This window comes from Salmo trutta, chromosome 36 (assembly GCF_901001165.1).
Source record: "Salmo trutta chromosome 36, fSalTru1.1, whole genome shotgun sequence".
Lineage (NCBI taxonomy): Eukaryota > Metazoa > Chordata > Actinopteri > Salmoniformes > Salmonidae > Salmo > Salmo trutta.
This window is the reverse complement of record NC_042992.1, coordinates 8,628,150-8,648,896: the sequence shown is the minus strand read 5'-3', so window position 1 is coordinate 8,648,896 and position 20,747 is coordinate 8,628,150. Positions and strand designations below refer to the sequence as shown.

Sequence of the window (20,747 nt, the reverse complement as noted above, 5' to 3'; positions counted from 1 at the left end):
GACATACAGACTAGAACCATGAGAGAGAATCTGGTGCTTACAGGCATCCAGAAGAAAGAAGGAGAAGTTCCTGAATCTGTAGTTAGAGAGTTCCTCCTGACAGCGCTTCAGATTCCACGCCAAGCTATCGACAAAATCCAACTGGAACGTGTACACCGCTTCAGACAGAGAGGCCAGAGGTATGAACGCCCAATCGTTGCCAAATTTGCTTGATTTAAAGATAAAATAATGGTTAAAAGCCTGGGTAAAAGACTTGCTGGGACCAAAATTGGCATGAATGATCAGTTCCCGAAGGAAATTGCAGAACGGCGTAAAGTTCTGTATCCAATTTTCAAAGAAAATAGATTAAAAGGGAAACGAGTTGCTCTCGTCGTTGATAAACTATATATTGATAACCAGTTGTTCAGAGACACAAAGACTACTCCATGGCTATTTAAACATTACTAAGTTATTATAGGAAAATAATGAAACACAATTCTAGCCCGGTTATGGATTGTAACAATACAATAAAAAATAAAAAAAATAGCTTTTGTATATATCTTCACATATAACTAATTGGAACACACAAGCACTAATTCAACATGGTGAAGATAACTCAGTAAACAGAAGGCACAGTATGTGTGGATGGTGGGTGTGTGTTTTATCTTTTTATTTTGTTTGGGAAAGGTGAGTGAGTGAGTGAGTGAGTGAGTGAGTGAGTGAGTGAGTGAGTGAGTGAGTGAGTGAGTGAGTGAGTGAGTGAGTGAGTGAGTGAAATGGTTGCATATCCCAGAACCAATGTATTGCTGAGAGCCGGGGTATGAGAGGGCTTTCAATGTTGTTCAGGTGATGGATATACTTCTATAATGAATTATACGTCTTATTTATTTATTTATTGTTCTATCATGGTGGTACAGTTTTTAAAGTAAATTATACATTTAATTTATTTATTTATCCTATCATGGGGAACTACATTTTTTAAATAAATGATATCTAATTATTTATTTATGATCTTAACGGTACGGTCCACAACCCTATACCCTAGACACCCACCTGAATGACCCAGATACTAAGGAGGAGTCCCTAACTGTTTTATGTGCCTGCTGTAAGCGGTCTGTATGCAGCCAAAATGCAGTCAGAGACCAAGAGCAACACTGCCCCCTCAAGATTCTGAGCCAAAGCCCCCTAAAGGGAGAGCATAATATACAAGGAAATTCTCAAAGCTGCTAATGAGTACCTTGACGACCTTGTACCTAGCCGGTGGGGTGCCCCCAACCAGGCAGTGGCAGTGCTGGCAACACTAGCTACAGTAACCCATGGGGAGGGGAGTCACACTCGGACATTCAGAGAGGGGGTATATTATTGTGGCCCTGGTGGCACAAAATCAAAAGTCTGACTGCATGGAGATGCTTGGGAATATGGTCAATACGGGGGACCGTGTTGTGGGTGTTTCAGGGAAAAGGTGTACATTTGACCTCCATCATCTAGGATGTGACAATGGTTAATAAAATCTCTCCTTTTCTGCCCATTTTTTTGCACGGTCTTGCAGGCCTTCTAATGCAGCTGCAACTGTAAGTGCATTTGTAAATCAAGACCTTTCTTGAGTTGGGCTCTGGGATGGTGCAACTGTTGAGAATGTGAGCTTATGGTTGTGTGGGGGGAAAGGGTTGAGTGTGTGTGTATGTGTTTATACCACAAATGTTGCGAAGGAGTAAAAGATGTCAGGGACAATATAGGATGATCCACAGCTATATATAATACCAATCGAGGTGAGGGCGATGGAAATGCATTTGGCAATTGATTTACTTCAATTCGGTAAATGGCACTGTGTGCTCTTTTCGAAGGATGGATCCCAGTCTGTTCAGGGCTATGGGATATGGGGGATCGGGGGTGGTCTGCCGGGCATTGGGATGACAACCCAACTAGGGAGGAGGAGGGCTTTTAGTGGGTGGTAATAGTTGGGACCAATTGGAGGTTTACTTAGTAGCAATGCAAATATCATGGAACAGCTATATAGATGCTCAGTCATCATGTTACTTTTTAATGGTACGTTTACAAACATATATTTTCATAAATAGAATTGAAAGTTGCGTCTCATTAACCTGTTGTGGTATAGGGGGCAGTATTTTCACGGCCGGATAAAAAACGTACCCGATTTAATCTGGTTACTACTCCTGCCCAGTAACTAGAATATGCATATAATTGTTCGATTTGGATAGAAAACACTCTAAAGTTTCTAAAACTGTTTGAATGGTGTCTGTGAGTATAACAGAACTCATATGGCAGGTTGAGACAGAGTCTGCGTCTCTCACATGGGTAGGCAGACCATTCCATAAAAATGGAGCTCTATAGGAGAAAGCCCTGCCTCCAGCTGTTTGCTTAGAAATTCTAGGGACAATTAGGAGGCCTGCATCTTGTGACCGTAGCGTCTGTGTAGGTATGTACGGCAGGACCAAATCGGAGAGATAGGTAGGAGCAAGCCCATGTAATGCTTTGTAGATTAGCAGTAAAACCTTGAAATCAGCCCTTGCCTTAACAGGAAGCCAACGTAGGGAGGCTAGCACTGGAGTAATATGATCACATTTTTTGGTTCTAGTCAGGATTCTAGCAGCTGTATTTACCACTAACTGAAGTTTATTTAGTGCTTTATCCGGGTAGCCTGGAAGTAGAGCATTGCAGTAGTCCAACCTAGAAGTAACAAAAGCATGGATTAATTTTTCTGCGTCATTTTTGGACAGAAAGTTTCAGATTTTTGCAATGTTACGTTGATGGAAAAAAGCTGTCCTTGAAACAGTCTTGATATGTTCTTCAACAGAGAGATCAGGATCCAGAGTAACGCCGAGGTCCTTCAGTTTTATTTGAGACGAACAACCATTAAGATTAATTGTCAGATTCAACAGAAGATCTCTTTGTTTCTTGGGACCGAGAACAAGCATCTCTGTTTTGTCCGAGTTTAAAAGTAGAAAGTTTGCAACCATCCACTTCCTTATGTCTGAAACACAGGCTTCCAGCGAGGGCAATTTTGGGGCTTCACCATGTTTCATCGAAATGTACAGCTGTCTGTCATCCGCATAGCATTGAAAGTTAACATTATGTTTTCGAATGACATCCCCAAGAGGTAAAATATATAGTGAAAACAATAGTGGTCCTATCAAGAATGGTCCACCACCCAAAGGACATCCAGCCAACCACAACTGTGGGAAGCATTTCAATCAACATGGGTCAGCGTCCCTGTGGAACGCTTTGGACACCTTGTAGAGTCCATGTCCTAACGACTTGAGGCTGTTCTGAGGTCAAAAGGGGGAGGTGCTACTCTATATTAGGAAGGTGTCCTTAATGTTTTGTACACTCAGTGTGTATATATGCACACGGATGGCTAACCATGTTTCCCCCGCTCTCGTCCCTCTTCTTCCCCCCGTCCCTCTTCTCTCCCCCCCGTCCCTCTTCTCTCCCCCCCGTCCCTCTTCTCCCCCCCGTCCCTCTTCTCTCCCCCGTCCCTCTTCTCTCCCCCCGTCCCTCTTCTCTCCCCCCGTCCCTCTTCTCTCCCCCCGTCCCTCTTCTCTCCCCCCCGTCCCTCTTCTCTCCACCCCGTCCCTCTTCTCCACCCCCGTCCATCCCCCCGTCCCTCTTCTCTCCCCCCGTCCCTCTTCTCTCCCCCCGTCCCTCTTCTCTCCCCCCGTCCCTCTTCTCTCCCCCCGTCCCTCTTCTCTCCCCCCGTCCCTCTTCTCTCCCCCCGTCCCTCTTCTCTCCCCCCGTCCCGCTTCTCTCCCCCCGTCCCTCTTCTCTCCACCCCCGTCCATCCCCCCGTCCCTCTTCTCTCCCCCCGTCCCTCTTCTCTCCCCCCGTCCCTCTTCTCTCCACCCCCGTCCCTCTTCTCTCCCCCCGTCCCTCTTCTCTCCCCCCGTCCCTCTTCTCTCCCCCCGTCCCTCTTCTCTCCCCCGTCCCTCTTCTCTCCCCCCGTCCCTCTTCTCTCCCCCGTCCCTCTTCTCTCCCCCCGTCCCTCTTCTCTCCCCCCGTCCCTCTTCTCTCCACCCCGTCCCTCTTCTCTCCCCCCGTCCCTCTTCTCTCCCCCCGTCCCTCTTCTCTCCCCCCGTCCCTCTTCTCTCCACCCCGTCCCTCTTCTCTCCCCCCCGTCCCTCTTCTCTCCCCCCGTCCCTCTTCTCCGACCCGTCCCTCTTCTCCACCCCGTCCCTCTTCTGTCCCTCTTCTCTCCCCCCGTCCCTCTTCTCTCCCCCCGTCCCTCTTCTCTCCCCCCGTCCCTCTTCTCTCCCCCCGTCCCTCTTCTCTCCACCCCGTCCCTCTTCTGTCCCTCTTCTCTCCCCCCGTCCCTCTTCTCTCCCCCCGTCCCTCTTCTCTCCCCCCGTCCCTCTTCTCTCCCCCCGTCCCTCTTCTCTCCCCCCGTCCCTCTTCTCTCCCCCCGTCCCTCTTCTCTCCCCCGTCCCTCTTCTCTCCCCCCGTCCCTCTTCTCTCCCCCCGTCCCTCTTCTCTCCCCCCGTCCCTCTTCTCTCCCCCCGTCCCTCTTCTCTCCCCCCGTCCCTCTTCTCTCCCCCCGTCCCTCTTCTCCCCCCCGTCCCTCTTCTCCCCCCCGTCCCTCTTCTCTCCACCCCCGTCCATCCCCCCGTCCCTCTTCTCTCCCCCCGTCCATCCCCCCGTCCCTCTTCTCTCCCCCCGTCCCTCTTCTCTCTCCCCGTCCCTCTTCTTCCCTCTTCTCTCTCCAGTCGTCAAGGCCAGATACTGCCCGCGGGTCCAGACACTGACGTAATAGCGGGTGTAGTAGGGGAGGGTATGGTCTCCATGGGAGGTGGTGGTGGTGGTCCCAAACCCCAAGAGGTCTTCTCTGGGGTGGAACAGGGCGTTACCATGGATACCATGCAGTCTGTGATGGAGCCTCTGCAGTTTGACTACAACTCCCAGATGGCCATGGACTCTCAGCCCACCGTGGGCCTGTTCGACTACAGCAACCAACAACAGGTGTGTGTGATGACCACCATGGACCCCTCTACTACAGCAACCAGCAGAGGTGTATGTGTGTATATACTAAGTGTGTGACTATGAGCATAACGTGTGTATATAATGATAATGTTGACCTGTGTGTGTATCATGTGACCTGTGTGTGTGTATCATGTGACCTGTGTGTGTGTATCATGTGACCTGTGTGTGTATCATGTGACCTGTGTGTGTATCATGTGACCTGTGTGTGTGTATCATGTGACCTGTGAGTATAGTGCCTTCGGAAAGTATTCAGACCCCTTGACGACATTTTGTTACGTTACAGCCTTATTCTAAAATGGATTAAATAAAAAAAATATCATCAATCTAAACACAATACACCATAATGACAAAGCGAAAACAGGTATTTATACATTTTTGCTAATTTATAATAAAAAAAAAACAAGGATCTGCAGAGAAGAATGGGAGAAACTCCCCAAATACAGGTGTGCCAAACGTAGCGTTCTACCCAAGAAGACTGGAGGCTGTAAGCGCTGCCGAAGGTGCTTCAACAAACTACTGAGTAAAGGGTCTGAATCCTTATGTAAATGTCATATTAGATTATTTGTTTTTATTTGTAATAAATTGGCACATTTCTAAACCTGTTTTTGCTTACTCATTATGGGGTATTATTGTGTGTAGATTGGTGAAAAAACTACTTTTAATCAATTTTAGAATAAGGCTGTAACGTAGCAAAATGTGGAAAAGTCAAGTGGTCTGAATACTTTCCGAAGGCACTGTATATAATATAACCCGTGTGTGTAATATAACCCGTGTGTGTAATATAACCCGTGTGTATAATATAACCCATGTATATAATATAACCCGTGTGTATAATTTAACCTGTGTGTGTGTGTGTAATATAACCCGTGTGTATAATATAACCCGTGTGTGTAATATAACCCGTGTGTGTATAATATAACCCGTGTGTGTATAATTGTGTATAATATAACCCGTGTGTGTGTAATATAACCTGTGTGTATAATATAACCCGTGTGTGTGTATAATATAACCCGTGTGTGTGTATAATATAACCCGTGTGTGTGTATAATATAACCCGTGTGTGTGTATAATATAACCCGTGTGTGTGTATAATATAACCCGTGTGTGTGTATAATATAACCCGTGTGTGTGTATAATGTAACCCGTGTGTGTATAATATAACCCGTGTGTGTATAATATAACCCGTGTGTGTATAATATAACCCGTGTGTGTATAAAATAACCCGTGTGTGTATAAAATACCCCGTGTGTGTATAATATAACCCGTGTGTGTATAATATAACCCGTGTGTGTATAATATAACCCGTGTGTATAATATAACCCGTGTGTATAATATAACCCGTGTGTATAATATAACCCGTGTGTAATATAACCCGTGTGTGTAATATAACCCGTGTGTATAATATAACCCGTGTGTGTATAATATAACCCGTGTGTGTGTAATATAACTTGTGTATATAATATAACCTGTGTGTATAATATAACCCGTGTCTATAATATAACCCGTGTGTGTGTAATATAACCCGTGTGTGTAATATAACCCGTGTGTATAATATAACCCGTGTGTATAATATAACCCGTGTGTGTGTAATATAACCCGTGTGTGTGTAATATAACCCGTGTGTATAATATAAACCGTGTATAATATAACCCGTGTGTATAATATAACCCGTGTGTGTAATATAACTTGTGTATATAATATAACCCGTGTGTGTAATATAACCCGTGTGTGTGTAATATAACCTGTGTGTGTGTATATAATATAACCCGTGTGTGTATATAATATAACCCGTGTGTATAATATAACCGTGTGTATAATATAACCCGTGTGTATAATATAACCCGTGTGTATAATATAACCCGTGTGTATAATATAACCTGTGTGTGTGTATAATATAACCCGTGTTTGTGTATAATATAACCCGTGTGTGTGTATAATATAACCTGTGTGTGTATAATATAACCCGTGTGTATAATATAACCCGTGTGTATAATATAACCCGTGTGTGTGTAATATAACCCGTGTATATAATATAACCCGTGTGTATAATATAACCCGTGTGTATAATATAACCCGTGTGTAATATAACCCGTGTGTGTGTAATATAACCCGTGTGTGTAATATAACCCGTGTGTGTAATATAACCCGTGTGTGTAATATAACCTGTGTGTGTGTGTGTATATAATATAACCCGTGTGTATAATATAACCCGTGTGTGTAATGTAACCCGTGTGTATAATGTAACCCGTGTGTATAATGTAACCCGTGTGTATAATGTAACCCGTGTGTATAATATAACCCGTGTGTGTGTAATATAACCCGTGTATATAATATAACCCGTGTGTATAATATAACCCGTGTGTATAATATAACCCGTGTGTAATATAACCCGTGTGTGTGTAATATAACCCGTGTGTGTAATATAACCTGTGTGTATAATATAACCCGTGTGTGTAATATAACCTGTGTGTGTGTGTATATAATATAACCCGTGTGTGTATATAATATAACCCGTGTGTATAATATAACCGTGTGTATAATATAACCCGTGTGTATAATATAACCCGTGTGTATAATATAACCCGTGTGTGTATAATATAACCGTGTGTATAATATAACCCGTGTGTATAATATAACCCGTGTGTGTATATAACCCGTGTGTGTATATAACCCGTGTGTGTATAATATAACCCGTGTGTGTGTATAATATAACCCGTGTGTGTGTATAATATAACCCGTGTGTGTAATATAACCCGTGTGTGTAATATAACCCGTGTGTGTAATATAACCCGTTTGTGTAATATAACCCGTGTATCTAATATAACCCGTGTGTATAATGTAACCCGTGTGTATAATATAACCCGTGTGTATAATATAACCCGTGTGTGTGTAATATAACCCGTGTATAATATAACCCGTGTGTGTATAATATAACCCGTGTGTGTATAATATAACCCGTGTGTATAATATAACCCGTGTGTATATAATATAACCCGTGTGTATATAATATAACCCGTGTGTAATATAACCCTTGTGTGTATAATATAACCCATGTATATAATATAACCCGTTTGTATAATATCACCCGTGTATATAATATAACCCGTGTGTGTAATATAACCCGTGTGTGTAATATAACCCGTGTGTGTGTAATATAACCCGTGTGTGTAATGTAACCCGTGTGTGTGTAATGTAACCCATGTATATAATATAACCCATGTGTATATAATATAACCCATGTATATAATATAACCCGTGTGTATATAATATAACCCGTGTGTATAATATAACCCATGTATATAATATAACCCGTGTGTATAATATAACCCGTGTGTGTGTATAATATAACCCGTGTATATAATATAACCCGTGTATGTAATATAACCCGTGTGTATAGTTGTTCCAGAGACCCAGTGCTCTAGCAGCCCAGCAGTATGCCTTGGCAGCAGCACAGCAATCTCACATTGGTAAGAGACAGAGAGTGTGTGTCTGTGTGAGTTGTTTTGTAGGTGAAAGACATGATACTCCACTGACCCATTTTTTGGGCAGTTATTCACTGATGAAAAGTTGTTCTTGGACTAGCTGTGTATCTCTCTTATGTCTGGCACAATTAGCATATAACCGTTTAACCGACGGTTATGGATGAAGACCCTCTGGAAAAAATAAAATGAGTCCTAACTGTTTAAACAGAGAATTAATTACATTTAGAACAGTATCGTAATGATGATGATGAAGAATTGTGGGTGGTCTAATTATTGTATTATGAAAGGCTGGAAATGTAAATCTCCCCTCAGAGAGTCAAATCAGACTCTGAGAACAACATACAATGTATTTGGAAAGATTTCAGACCCATTTTTCCACATTTTGTTACGTTTAGAGATTTTAGTGACCAAAATGATCACGGTTATCAGTATTATCGCAGCATTATCGCAGTATTATTAAAACGTGCTGGTAATGTTAAACTACTGATACACTGAAATAATTTTATATTGAAAACCAACCAATAAAACACTTAAACAACACAATGTAACTCCAAGTCAATCACACTTCTTTGAAATCAAACTGTCCACTTAGGATGCAACACTGATTGACAATACATTTCACATGCTGTTGTGCAAATGGAATAGACAACAGGTGGAAATTATAGGCAATTAGCAAGACACCCCCAATAAAGGAGTGGTTCTGCAGGTGGTGACCACAGACCACTTCTCAGTTCCTATGCTTCCTGGCTGATGTTTGCTCTGGATAAGAGCGTCTGCTAAATGACTTAAATGTAAATGTTTTGGTCACTTTTGAATGCTGGCGGTGCTTTCACTCTAGTGGTAGCATGAGACGGAGTCTACAACCCACACAAGTGGCTCAGGTAGTGCAGCTCATCCAGGATGGCACATCAATGCGAGCTGTGGCAAGAAGGTTTGCTGTGTCTGTCAGCGTAGTGTCCAGAGCATGGCGGCGCTACCAGGAGACAGGCCAGTACATCAGGAAACGTGGAGGAGGCCGTAGGAGGGCAACAACCCAGCAGCAGGACCGCTACCTCCGCCTTTGTGCAAGGAGGAGCAGGAGGCGCACTGCCAGAGCCCTGCAAAACGACCTCCAGCAGGCCACAAATGTGCATGTGTCTGCTCAAACGCCCTGTGCACTTCACAGATGAAAGCAGGTTCACACTGAGCACATGTGATAGACGTGACAGAGTCTGGAGATGCCGTGGAGAACGTTCTGCTGCCTGCAACATCCTCCAGCATGACCGGTTTGGCGGTGGGTCAGTCATGGTGTGGGGTGGCATTTCTTTGGGGGGCCGCACAGCCCTCCATGTGCTCGCCAGAGGTAGCCTGACTGCCATTAGGTACCGAGATGAGATCCTCAGACCCCTTGTGAGACCATATGCTGGTGCGGTTGGCCCTGGGTTCCTCCTAATGCAAGACAATGCTAGACCTCATGTGGCTGGAGTGTGTCAGCAGTTCCTGCAAGAGGAAGACATTGATGCTATGGACTGGCCCGCCCGTTCCCCTGACCTGAATCCAATTGAGCACATCTGGGACATCATGTCTCGCGCCATCCACCAACGCCACGTTGCACCACAGGATGCTTTAGTCCAGGTCTGGGAGGAGATCCCTCAGGAGACCATCCGCCACCTCATCAGGAGCATGCCCAGGCGTTGTAGGGAGGTCATACAGGCACATGGAGGCCACACACACTCCTGAGCCTCATTTTGACTTGTTTTAAGGACATTACATCAAAGTTGGATCAGCCTGTAGTGTGGTTTTCCACTTTAATTTTGAGTGTGACTCCAAATCCAGACCTCCATGGGTTGATAAATTGGATTTCCATTGATTATTTTTGTGATTTTTGTTGTCAGCACATTCAACTATGTAAAGAAAAAAGTATTTAATAAAATTTCTTTCATTCAGATCTACGATGTGTTATTTTACTGTTCCCTTTATTTTTTTGAGCAGTGTATGTTCTGCAGACAGGGTGACCATCTTCGATTTAAGTTTCCCACAGCACTCTTGTAAAACCCAAAATAAAATACAACCACACTTCAGATTTGGTCCTCTTAGAAGGCCGAAAGAAATCTCCTGAGCGCTGTCACTGCCTTCCTCCATGTTTTCACACACAACAACCCCCACGCTGCACCTGCGTCAGACTGTTGCATACTTTGGTTGATGCTGGACAGTATTTACTGTGAGTTTTTCAAACTGTGGTAATCAAACACGGTTTTAATGATAATTTGAAACTGTAAAACTAATCGTCTGGAATTTTACCGTGGTTTATCTTGAAACCGGTAACCGTATCATCCTTAGTTACGTTACAGCCTTATTCTAAAATGTATTAAATCGTTTTTTTCCCTCATAAATCTACACACAATACCCTATAATGACAAAGCAGAAGCGTATTTTTTAGACTTTTTGCAAATTTATGACAAATTAAAAACAAATCACATTTACATAAGTATTCAGACCCTTTACTCAGCGAAGCACCTTTGGCAGCGATTACAGCCTCAAGTCTTCTTGGGTATGATGCTACAAGCTTTGCACACCTGTATTTCGGGAGTTTCTCCCATTCTTCTCTGCAAATCTTCTCAACCTCTGTCAGATTGGATGGGGAGCGTTGCTGCACAGCTATTTTCAGGTCTCTCCAGTGATGTTCGATCGGGTTCAAGTCCGGGCTCTGACTGGGTCACTCAAGGACATTCAGAGACTTGTCCTGAAGCCACTCCTGCGTTGTCTTGGCTGTGTGCTTAGGGTTGTTGTCCTGTTGCCCCAGTCTGAGGTCCTGAGCGCTCTGGAGCAGGTTTTCATTAAGGATCTCTCTGTACTTTGCGCCGTTCATCTTTCCCTCGATCCTGACTAGTCTCCCAGTCCCTGCCGCTGAAAAACATCCCCACAGCATGATGCTGCCACCTCCATGCTTCACCGTAGGGATGGTATTGGCCAGGTGATGAGCAGTACCTGGTTTCCTCCAGAAGTGACGCTTGGCATTCAGGCCAAAGAGTTCAATCTTGGTTTCATCAGACCAGAGAATCTTGTTTCTCATGGTCTGAATCCTTTAGGTGCCTTTTGGAAAACTCCAAGCGGGCTGTTGTGCCTTTTACTGAGGAGTGGCTTCCATCTGCCATTCTACCATAAAGGCCTTATTGGTGCAGTGCTGCAGAGATGGTTGTCCTTTTGGAAGGTTCTCCCTGGAGCTCTGTCAGAGTGACCATTTGGGTTCTTGGTCACCTCCCTGACCAAGATCCTTCTCCCCTGATTGCTCAGTTTGGCTGGGCGGCCAGCTCTAGGAAGAGTCTTGGTGGTTCCAAACTTCTTCATTTTAAATATGACGGAGGCCACTGTGTTCTTGTGGACCTTCAATTCTGCAGACATGTTTTGATACCCTTCCCCAGATCTGTGCCTCGTCACAATCCTGTCTCGGAGCTCTACGGACAATTCCTTTGACCTCATGGCTTGGTTTTTGCTCTGACATGCACTGCCAACTGCGGGACCATATATAGACAGGTGTACCTTTCCAAATCATGTCCAATCAATTGAATTTGGACTGGACTTGAAGACAATGATGGCACCAATAATTACTTCCATTACACCAGATGCATGTCCTTGAATCTATTACCTCGCACACAGACATTATAAGATCATTTAGTAGCTAATGGCAGCCTGCAGTACCCTGGTTGGCTTTCAACTTCAGTTACTCTATGAGAGGGGGCAGCAGTGGGCTAGCAACGTCACCTCTGGAGTAGCTCAAACTGTGCAAGTTTAGCCTCCATGAGACGCCATATTAACCACCTCCACTGGGCTTCAAATGCCCTATTGAGTGTTCACATCTGAATGATGGATGTCACGTGATCAATGGCTTTGTCAATATACAGTCATTTGTACACTCACAATACCTGCCTGGTATTGTGACGCCATCATTTCCATGGTAGCGTAGAATGTTCGTTCAAAGGATGTTAACTGATGTGGCTCATGCAATTCAATAAATGTATTGTCAGTTGAGCTGAATCATTGCACATATTTTAGCACCTATTTTACTTCCTGCTTTGTTGCTATGGGTACACTCACAATGGCCACCAGTCCACCCATTTATGTCATCATTGACTTTCTATGGCAGCACATGCAGTCAGGAGAGGAGAAAATGTGTGTCTGGCTGGCCAATTACCGTCAACCAAAAATTCCCTAGTCTCTGTTTCTCTGTGATCTTTATGTATGTGTCTTTTCAGGTTTGGCTCAAGCGTTTGTTCCCAACCCTTACATCATCAGTACTGGTCCGCCTGGTACCGACCCCTACGCTGCTGGACTGGCAGCTGCTGCAACACTGGGTAAGACACACACCACACACACTCTCACACTCTCGCCATTTTGTTATTTCATATCTCCAGTACTATGGGATTATGATGACAGTCCAGCATGCATACATTGTTATATATGGGTGGTCCCAGGAATCTAACCTGCCGTCTCGGCGTTGCGACCTCCATCCTATACCAACTAACCTATTGTTTGTGTTCAGGCCCAGCGGTGATGCCTCCTCAGTACTACGGGGTCACTCCCTGGGGAGTGTATCCAGCCAATCTTTTCCAGCAACAGGCTGCGGCCGCCAACAACTCAGCCAATCAACAGGCTCAAGGACAGAACCAGCAGAACCAACAACAGGTCAGTGGCTTCCTATTGGCTAAGACCTCTCCTCATTAGGTAAAGCTACTGTCAGACATTTTTGCTTCACTGCTCACCGCTTTACGGTTGTAAGATTACCACAAGCATGCCCAGAGAAGTTATGCCCTCATGCACTTCATTTCTCCTAATGTCACAGTGTGTCCGTGGCATTTTACTAAGAACAGCACCATGTGGAGTTAAACCAGCCCTCCCGCTCCTCAGCGTTTCCCATTGGCTCAGTCTCAGACCTTCTGCCCTCCTATTGGCTAACCTTTAATGTAACTCTAGGTGATGCGTGGGGGCGGCAACCAGCGACCCCTGACCCCTAGCCAAGGTCAACAGGGTCAGCAGAACGACCAGCTGATCGCCGCCGCAGCAGTCAACTCAGCGCTCGCCTTCGGACAGGGGCTGGCTGCCGGCGTGCCTGGTGAGCAAGACATTTACTAACACACACACACACACACACACACACACACACACACACACACACACACCAATTAACCCTAGAGTTCCTCTCTGCAGGATATCCAATGCTGGCTCCAGCTGCTTACTATGACCAGACGGGGGCGCTAGTGGTCAACACAGGATCTAGGGGCGGACCCGTACGCCTCATGGCCCCTGCAGGCTCAGTTATTATCTCTCCCTCCGCTGCACAAGCAGGTAACTCTATTTACACTGTCACTTAGTCACCCTAATACGGTATCTCTGTCACTCAGTCACCCTAATACAGTATCTCTCCGTCACTCAGTCACCCTAATACGGTATCTCTGTCACTCAGTCACCCTAATACAGTATCTCTCTGTCACTCAGTCACCCTAATACAGTATCTCTGTCACTCAGTCACCCTAATACAGTATCTCTGTCACTCAGTCACCCTAATACGGTATCTCTGTCACTTAGTCACCCTAATACGGTATCTCTGTCACTCAGTCACCCTAATACGGTATCTCTGTCACTCAGTCACCCTAATACAGTATCTCTCTGTCACTCAGTCACCCTAATACAGTATCTCTGTCACTCAGTCACCCTAATACAGTATCTCTGTCACTCAGTCACCCTAATACGGTATCTCTGTCACTTAGTCACCCTAATACGGTATCTCTGTCACTTAGTCACCCTAATACGGTATCTCTCTGTCTGTCACTCAGTCACCCTAATACGGTATCTCTCTGTTTGTCACTCAGTCACCCTAATACAGTATCTCTCTGTTTGTCACTCAGTCACCCTAATACGGTATCGCTCCGTCACTCAGTCACCCTAATACGGTATCTCTGTCACTTAGTCACCCTAATACGATATCTCTCCGTCACTCAGTCACCCTAATACGGTATCTCTGTCACTTAGTCACCCTAATACGGTATCTCTCTGTCACTCAGTCACCCTAATACGGTATCTCTCTGTCACTTAGTCACCCTAATACGGTATCTCTGTCACTTAGTCACCCTAATACGGTATCTCTGTCACTTAGTCACCCTAATACGGTATCTCTCTGTCACTCAGTCACCCTAATACGGTATCTCTCCGTCACTTAGTCACCCTAATACGGTATCTCTCAGTCACCCTAATACGGTATCTCTCCTTCACCCTAATACGGTATCTCTCCGTCACTCAGTCACCCTAATACGGTATCTCTCTGTCACTCAGTCACCCTAATACGGTATCTCTCTGTCACCCTAATACAGTATCTCTGTCACTCAGTCACCCTAATACGGTATCTCTGTCACTCAGTCACCCTAATACAGTATCTCTCTGTCACTCAGTCACCCTAATACAGTATCTCTGTCACTCAGTCACCCTAATACAGTAGCTCTGTCACTCAGTCACCCTAATACGGTATCTCTGTCACTTAGTCACCCTAATACGGTATCTCTCTGTTTGTCACTCAGTCACCCTAATACAGTATCTCTCTGTCACTCAGTCACCCTAATACGGTATCGCTCCGTCACTCAGTCACCCTAATACGGTATCGCTCCGTCACTGTCACCCTAATACGGTATCTCTGTCACTCAGTCACCCTAATACAGTATCTCTGTCACTTAGTCACCCTAATACGGTATCTCTGTCACCCTAATACGGTATCTCTGTCACTCAGTCACCCTAATACGGTATCTCTCCGTCACCCTAATACGGTATCTCTCCGTCACCCTAATACGGTATCTCTCCGTCACCCTAATACGGTATCTCTCCGTCACCCTAATACGGTATCTCTGTCACTCAGTCACCCTAATACGGTATCTCTCTGTCACTCAGTCACCCTAATACGGTATCTCTCCGTCACCCTAATACGGTATCTCTCCGTCACCCTAATACGGTATCTCTCCGTCACCCTAATACAGTATCTCTCTGTCACCCTAATACGGTATCTCTCTCTCACTCAGTCACCCTAATACGGTATCTCTCTGTCACCCTAATACGGTATCTCTCTGTCACCCTAATACGGTATCTCTCTCACTCAGTCACCCTAATACGGTATCTCTCCGTCACCCTAATACGGTATCTCTCCGTCACCCTAATACGGTATCTCTGTCACCCTAATACGGTATCTCTGTCACTCAGTCACCCTAATACGGTATCTCTCTGTCACTCAGTCACCCTAATACAGTATCTCTCTCACTCAGTCACCCTAATACAGTATCTGTCACTCAGTCACCCTAATACAGTATCTCTGTCACTCAGTCACCCTAATACAGTATCTCTGTCACTCAGTCACCCTAATACAGTATCTCTGTCACTCAGTCACCCTAATACGGTATCTCTCTGTCACTCAGTCACCCTAATACGGTATCGCTCTGTCACCCTAATACAGTATCTCTGTCACTCAGTCACCCTAATACGGTATCTCTCTGTCACTCAGTCACCCTAATACGGTATCTCTCTGTCACTCAGTCACCCTAATACGGTATATCTCTGTCACTCAGTCACCCTAATACGGTATCTCTCCGTCACTCAGTCACCCTAATACGGTATCTCTCCGTCACTCAGTCACCCTAATACGGTATCTCTCCGTCACTCAGTCACCCTAATACGGTATCTCTCCGTCACTCAGTCACCCTAATACGGTATCTCTCCGTCACTCAGTCACCCTAATACGGTATCTCTCCGTCACTCAGTCACCCTAATACGGTATCTCTCCGTCACTCAGTCACCCTAATACGGTATCTCTCCGTCACTCTACCGTATCTACTCCGTCACTCAGTCACCCTAATACGGTATCTCTCCGTCACTCAGTCACCCTAATACGGTATCTCTCCGTCACTTAGTCACCCTAATACGGTATCTCTGTCACTCAGTCACCCTAATAGAGTATCTCTGTCACTCAGTCACCCTAATACGGTATCTCTGTCACCCTAATACGGTATCTCTGTCACTCAGTCACCCTAATACGGTATCTCTCCGTCACTCAGTCACCCTAATACGGTATCTCTCCGTCACTCAGTCACCCTAATACGGTATCTCTCCGTCACTCAGTCACCCTAATACGGTATCTCTCCGTCACTCAGTCACCCTAATACGGTATCTCTCCGTCACTCAGTCACCCTAATACAGTATCTCTCTGTCACTCAGTCACCCTAATACGGTATCTCTCTGTCACACTAATACGGTATCTCTCCGTCACTCAGTCACCCTAATACAGTATCTCTGTCACTCAGTCACCCTAATACAGTATCTCTGTCACTCAGTCACCCTAATACAGTATCTCTCCGTCACTCAGTCACCCTAATACGGTATCTCTCCGTCACTCAGTCACCCTAATACGGTATCTCTCTGTCACTCAGTCACCCTAATACGGTATCTCTCCGTCACCCTAATACGGTATCTCTCCGTCACCCTAATACGGTATCTCTCCGTCACCCTAATACGGTATCTCTGTCACCCTAATACTTTATCTCTGTCACTCAGTCACCCTAATACGGTATCTCTCTGTCACTCAGTCACCCTAATACGGTATCTCTCCGTCACCCTAATACGGTATCTCTCCGTCACCCTAATACGGTATCTCTCCGTCACCCTAATACAGTATCTCTCTGTCACCCTAATACGGTATCTCTCTCTCACTCAGTCACCCTAATACGGTATCTCTCTGTCACCCTAATACGGTATCTCTCTCACTCAGTCACCCTAATACGGTATCTCTCCGTCACCCTAATACGGTATCTCTCCGTCACCCTAATACGGTATCTCAGTCACCCTAATACGGTATCTCTGTCACTCAGTCACCCTAATACGGTATCTCTGTCACTCAGTCACCCTAATACAGTATCTCTGTCACTCAGTCACCCTAATACAGTATCTCTCCGTCACTCAGTCACCCTAATACAGTATCTCTCCGTCACTCAGTCACCCTAATACAGTATCTCTCCGTCACTCAGTCACCCTAATACAGTATCTCTCCGTCACTCAGTCACCCTAATACGGTATCTCTCCGTCACTTAGTCACCCTAATACGGTATCTCTGTCACTCAGTCACCCTAATAGAGTATCTCTGTCACTCAGTCACCCTAATACGGTATCTCTGTCACTCAGTCACCCTAATACGGTATCTCTGTCACCCTAATACGGTATCTCTGTCACTCAGTCACCCTAATACGGTATCTCTCCGTCACTCAGTCACCCTAATACGGTATCTCTCCATCACTCAGTCACCCTAATACGGTATCTCTCCGTCACTCAGTCACCCTAATACAGTATCTGTCACTCAGTCACCCTAATACAGTATCTCTCTGTCACTCAGTCACCCTAATACGGTATCTCTCTGTCACACTAATACGGTATCTCTCCGTCACTCAGTCACCCTAATACGGTATCTCTGTCACTCAGTCACCCTAATACAGTATCTCTGTCACTCAGTCACCCTAATACAGTATCTCTGTCACTCAGTCACCCTAATACGGTATCTCTCTGTCACACTAATACGGTATCTCTCCGTCACTCAGTCACCCTAATACGGTATCTCTCTGTCACTCAGTCACCCTAATACGGTATCTCTCCGTCACCCTAATACGGTATCTCTCCGTCACCCTAATACGGTATCTCTCCGTCACCCTAATACGGTATCTCTCCGTCACCCTAATACGGTATCTCTGTCACCCTAATACTTTATCTCTGTCACTCAGTCACCCTAATACGGTATCTCTCTGTCACTCAGTCACCCTAATACGGTATCTCTCCGTCACCCTAATACGGTATCTCTCCGTCACCCTAATACGGTATCTCTCCGTCACCCTAATACAGTATCTCTCTGTCACCCTAATACGGTATCTCTCTCTCACTCAGTCACCCTAATACGGTATCTCTCTGTCACCCTAATACGGTATCTCTCTCACTCAGTCACCCTAATACGGTATCTCTCCGTCACCCTAATACGGTATCTCTCCGTCACCCTAATACGGTATCTCCGTCACCCTAATACGGTATCTCTGTCACCCTAATACGGTATCTCTGTCACCCTAATACGGTATCTCTGTCACTCAGTCACCCTAATATAGTATCTCTCTGTCACTCAGTCACCCTAATACAGTATCTGTCACTCAGTCACCCTAATACAGTATCTCTGTCACTCAGTCACCCTAATACAGTATCTCTGTCACTCAGTCACCCTAATACGGTATCTCTGTCACTCAGTCACCCTAATACGGTATCTCTGTCACCCTAATACGGTATCTCTGTCACTCAGTCACCCTAATACGGTATCTCTCCGTCACTCAGTCACCCTAATACGGTATCTCTCCGTCACTCAGTCACCCTAATACGGTATCTCTCTGTCACTCAGTCACCCTAATACGGTATCTCTCCGTCACTCAGTCACCCTAATACGGTATCTCTCCGTCACTCAGTCACCCTAATACGGTATCTCTCCGTCACTCAGTCACCCTAATACGGTATCTCTCCGTCACTCAGTCACCCTAATACAGTATCTGTCACTCAGTCACCCTAATACGGTATCTCTCTGTCACACTAATACGGTATCTCTCCGTCACTCAGTCACCCTAATACGGTATCTCTCTGTCACTCAGTCACCCTAATACAGAATCTCTGTCACTCAGTCACCCTAATACAGTATCTCTGTCACTCAGTCACCCTAATACAGTATCTCTGTCACTCAGTCACCCTAATACAGTATCTCTGTCACTCAGTCACCCTAATACAGTATCTCTGTCACTCAGTCACCCTAATACGGTATCTCTCCGTCACTCAGTCACCCTAATACGGTATCTCTCTGTCACCCTAATACGGTATCTCTGTCACTCAGTCACCCTAATACAGTATCTCTCCGTCAATCAGTCACCCTAATACAGTATCTGTCACTGTCACCCTAATACGGTATCTCTCAGTCACCCTAATACGGTATCTGTCACTGTCACCCTAATACGGTATCTCTCTGTCACCCTAATACGGTATCTCTCTGTCACCCTAATACAGTATCTCTCTGTCATCCTAATACGGTATCTCTCTGTCACTCAGTCACCCTAATACCGTATCTCTCTGTCACTCAGTCACCCTAATACGGTATCTCTCCGTCACCCTAATACGGTATCTCTCCGTCACCCTAATACGGTATCTCTCCGTCACCCTAATACGGTATCTCTGTCACCCTAATACGGTATCTCTGTCACCCTAATACGGTATCTCTGTCACCCTAATACGGTATCTCTGTCACCCTAATACGGTATCTCTGTCACCCTAATACGGTATCTCTGTCACCCTAATACGGTATCTCTGTCACCCTAATACGGTATCTCTGTCACCCTAATACGGTATCTCTGTCACCCTAATACGGTATCTCTGTCACCCTAATACGGTATCTCTGTCACCCTAATACGGTATCTCTGTCACCCTAATACGGTATCTCTGTCACCCTAATACGGTATCTCTGTCACCCTAATACGGTATCTCTGTCACCCTAATACGGTATCTCTGTCACCCTAATACGTATCTCTGTCACCCTAATACGGTATCTCTGTCACCCTAATACGGTATCTCAGTCACCCTAATACGGTATCTCTCTGTCACTCAGTCATCCTAATACGGTATCTCTCCGTCACCCTAATATGGTATCTCTCTGTCACCCTAATACGGTATCTCTCTGTCACTCAGTCACCCTAATACAGTATCTCTCTGTCACTCAATCACCCTAATACGGTATCTCTCTGTCACCCTAATACAGTATCTCTCTGTCACTTAGTCACCCTAATACGGTATCTCTCTGTCACTCAATCACCCTAATACGGTATCTCTCTGTCACCCTAATACAGTATCTCTCTGTCACTTAGTCACCCTAATACGGTATCTCTCCGTCACTCAGTCACCCTAATACGGTATCTCTCTGTCACCCTAATACGGTATCTCTGTCACTCAGTCACCCTAATACAGTATCTCTCCGTCAATCAGTCACCCTAATACTGTATCTGTCACTCAGTCACCTTAATACGGTATCTCTGTCACCCTAATACGGTATCTGTCACTGTCACCTTAATACGGTATCTCTCAGTCACCCTAATACAGTATCTGTTACTGTCACCCTAATACAGTATCTCTCTGTCACTCAGTCACCCTAATACAGTATCTGTCACTCAGTCACCCTAATACGGTATCTGTTACTCAGTCACCTTAATACGGTATCTCTGTCACCCT

The 20,747-nt window shown here is 45.4% G+C and overlaps 1 protein-coding gene across 2 annotated transcripts in view; it reads left to right on the top strand.

Annotated features, from left to right (window-relative positions):
• The first annotated feature begins 4,650 nt into the window (after positions 1-4,650).
• Positions 4,651-20,747, top strand: part of LOC115175349 (pumilio homolog 1) — a 37,174-nt gene continuing 21,077 nt past the window's right edge. For both annotated transcript variants that reach the window (XM_029734562.1, XM_029734561.1), the window contains exons 1-6: positions 4,651-4,950; positions 8,369-8,438; positions 12,686-12,784; positions 12,973-13,115; positions 13,404-13,542; positions 13,638-13,775. In XM_029734562.1, the coding sequence (XP_029590422.1) occupies positions 4,765-4,950; positions 8,369-8,438; positions 12,686-12,784; positions 12,973-13,115; positions 13,404-13,542; positions 13,638-13,775 (775 nt within the window). In that variant the 5' untranslated portion in view covers positions 4,651-4,764. The remainder of the gene's footprint in view (positions 4,951-8,368; positions 8,439-12,685; positions 12,785-12,972; positions 13,116-13,403; positions 13,543-13,637; positions 13,776-20,747) is intronic.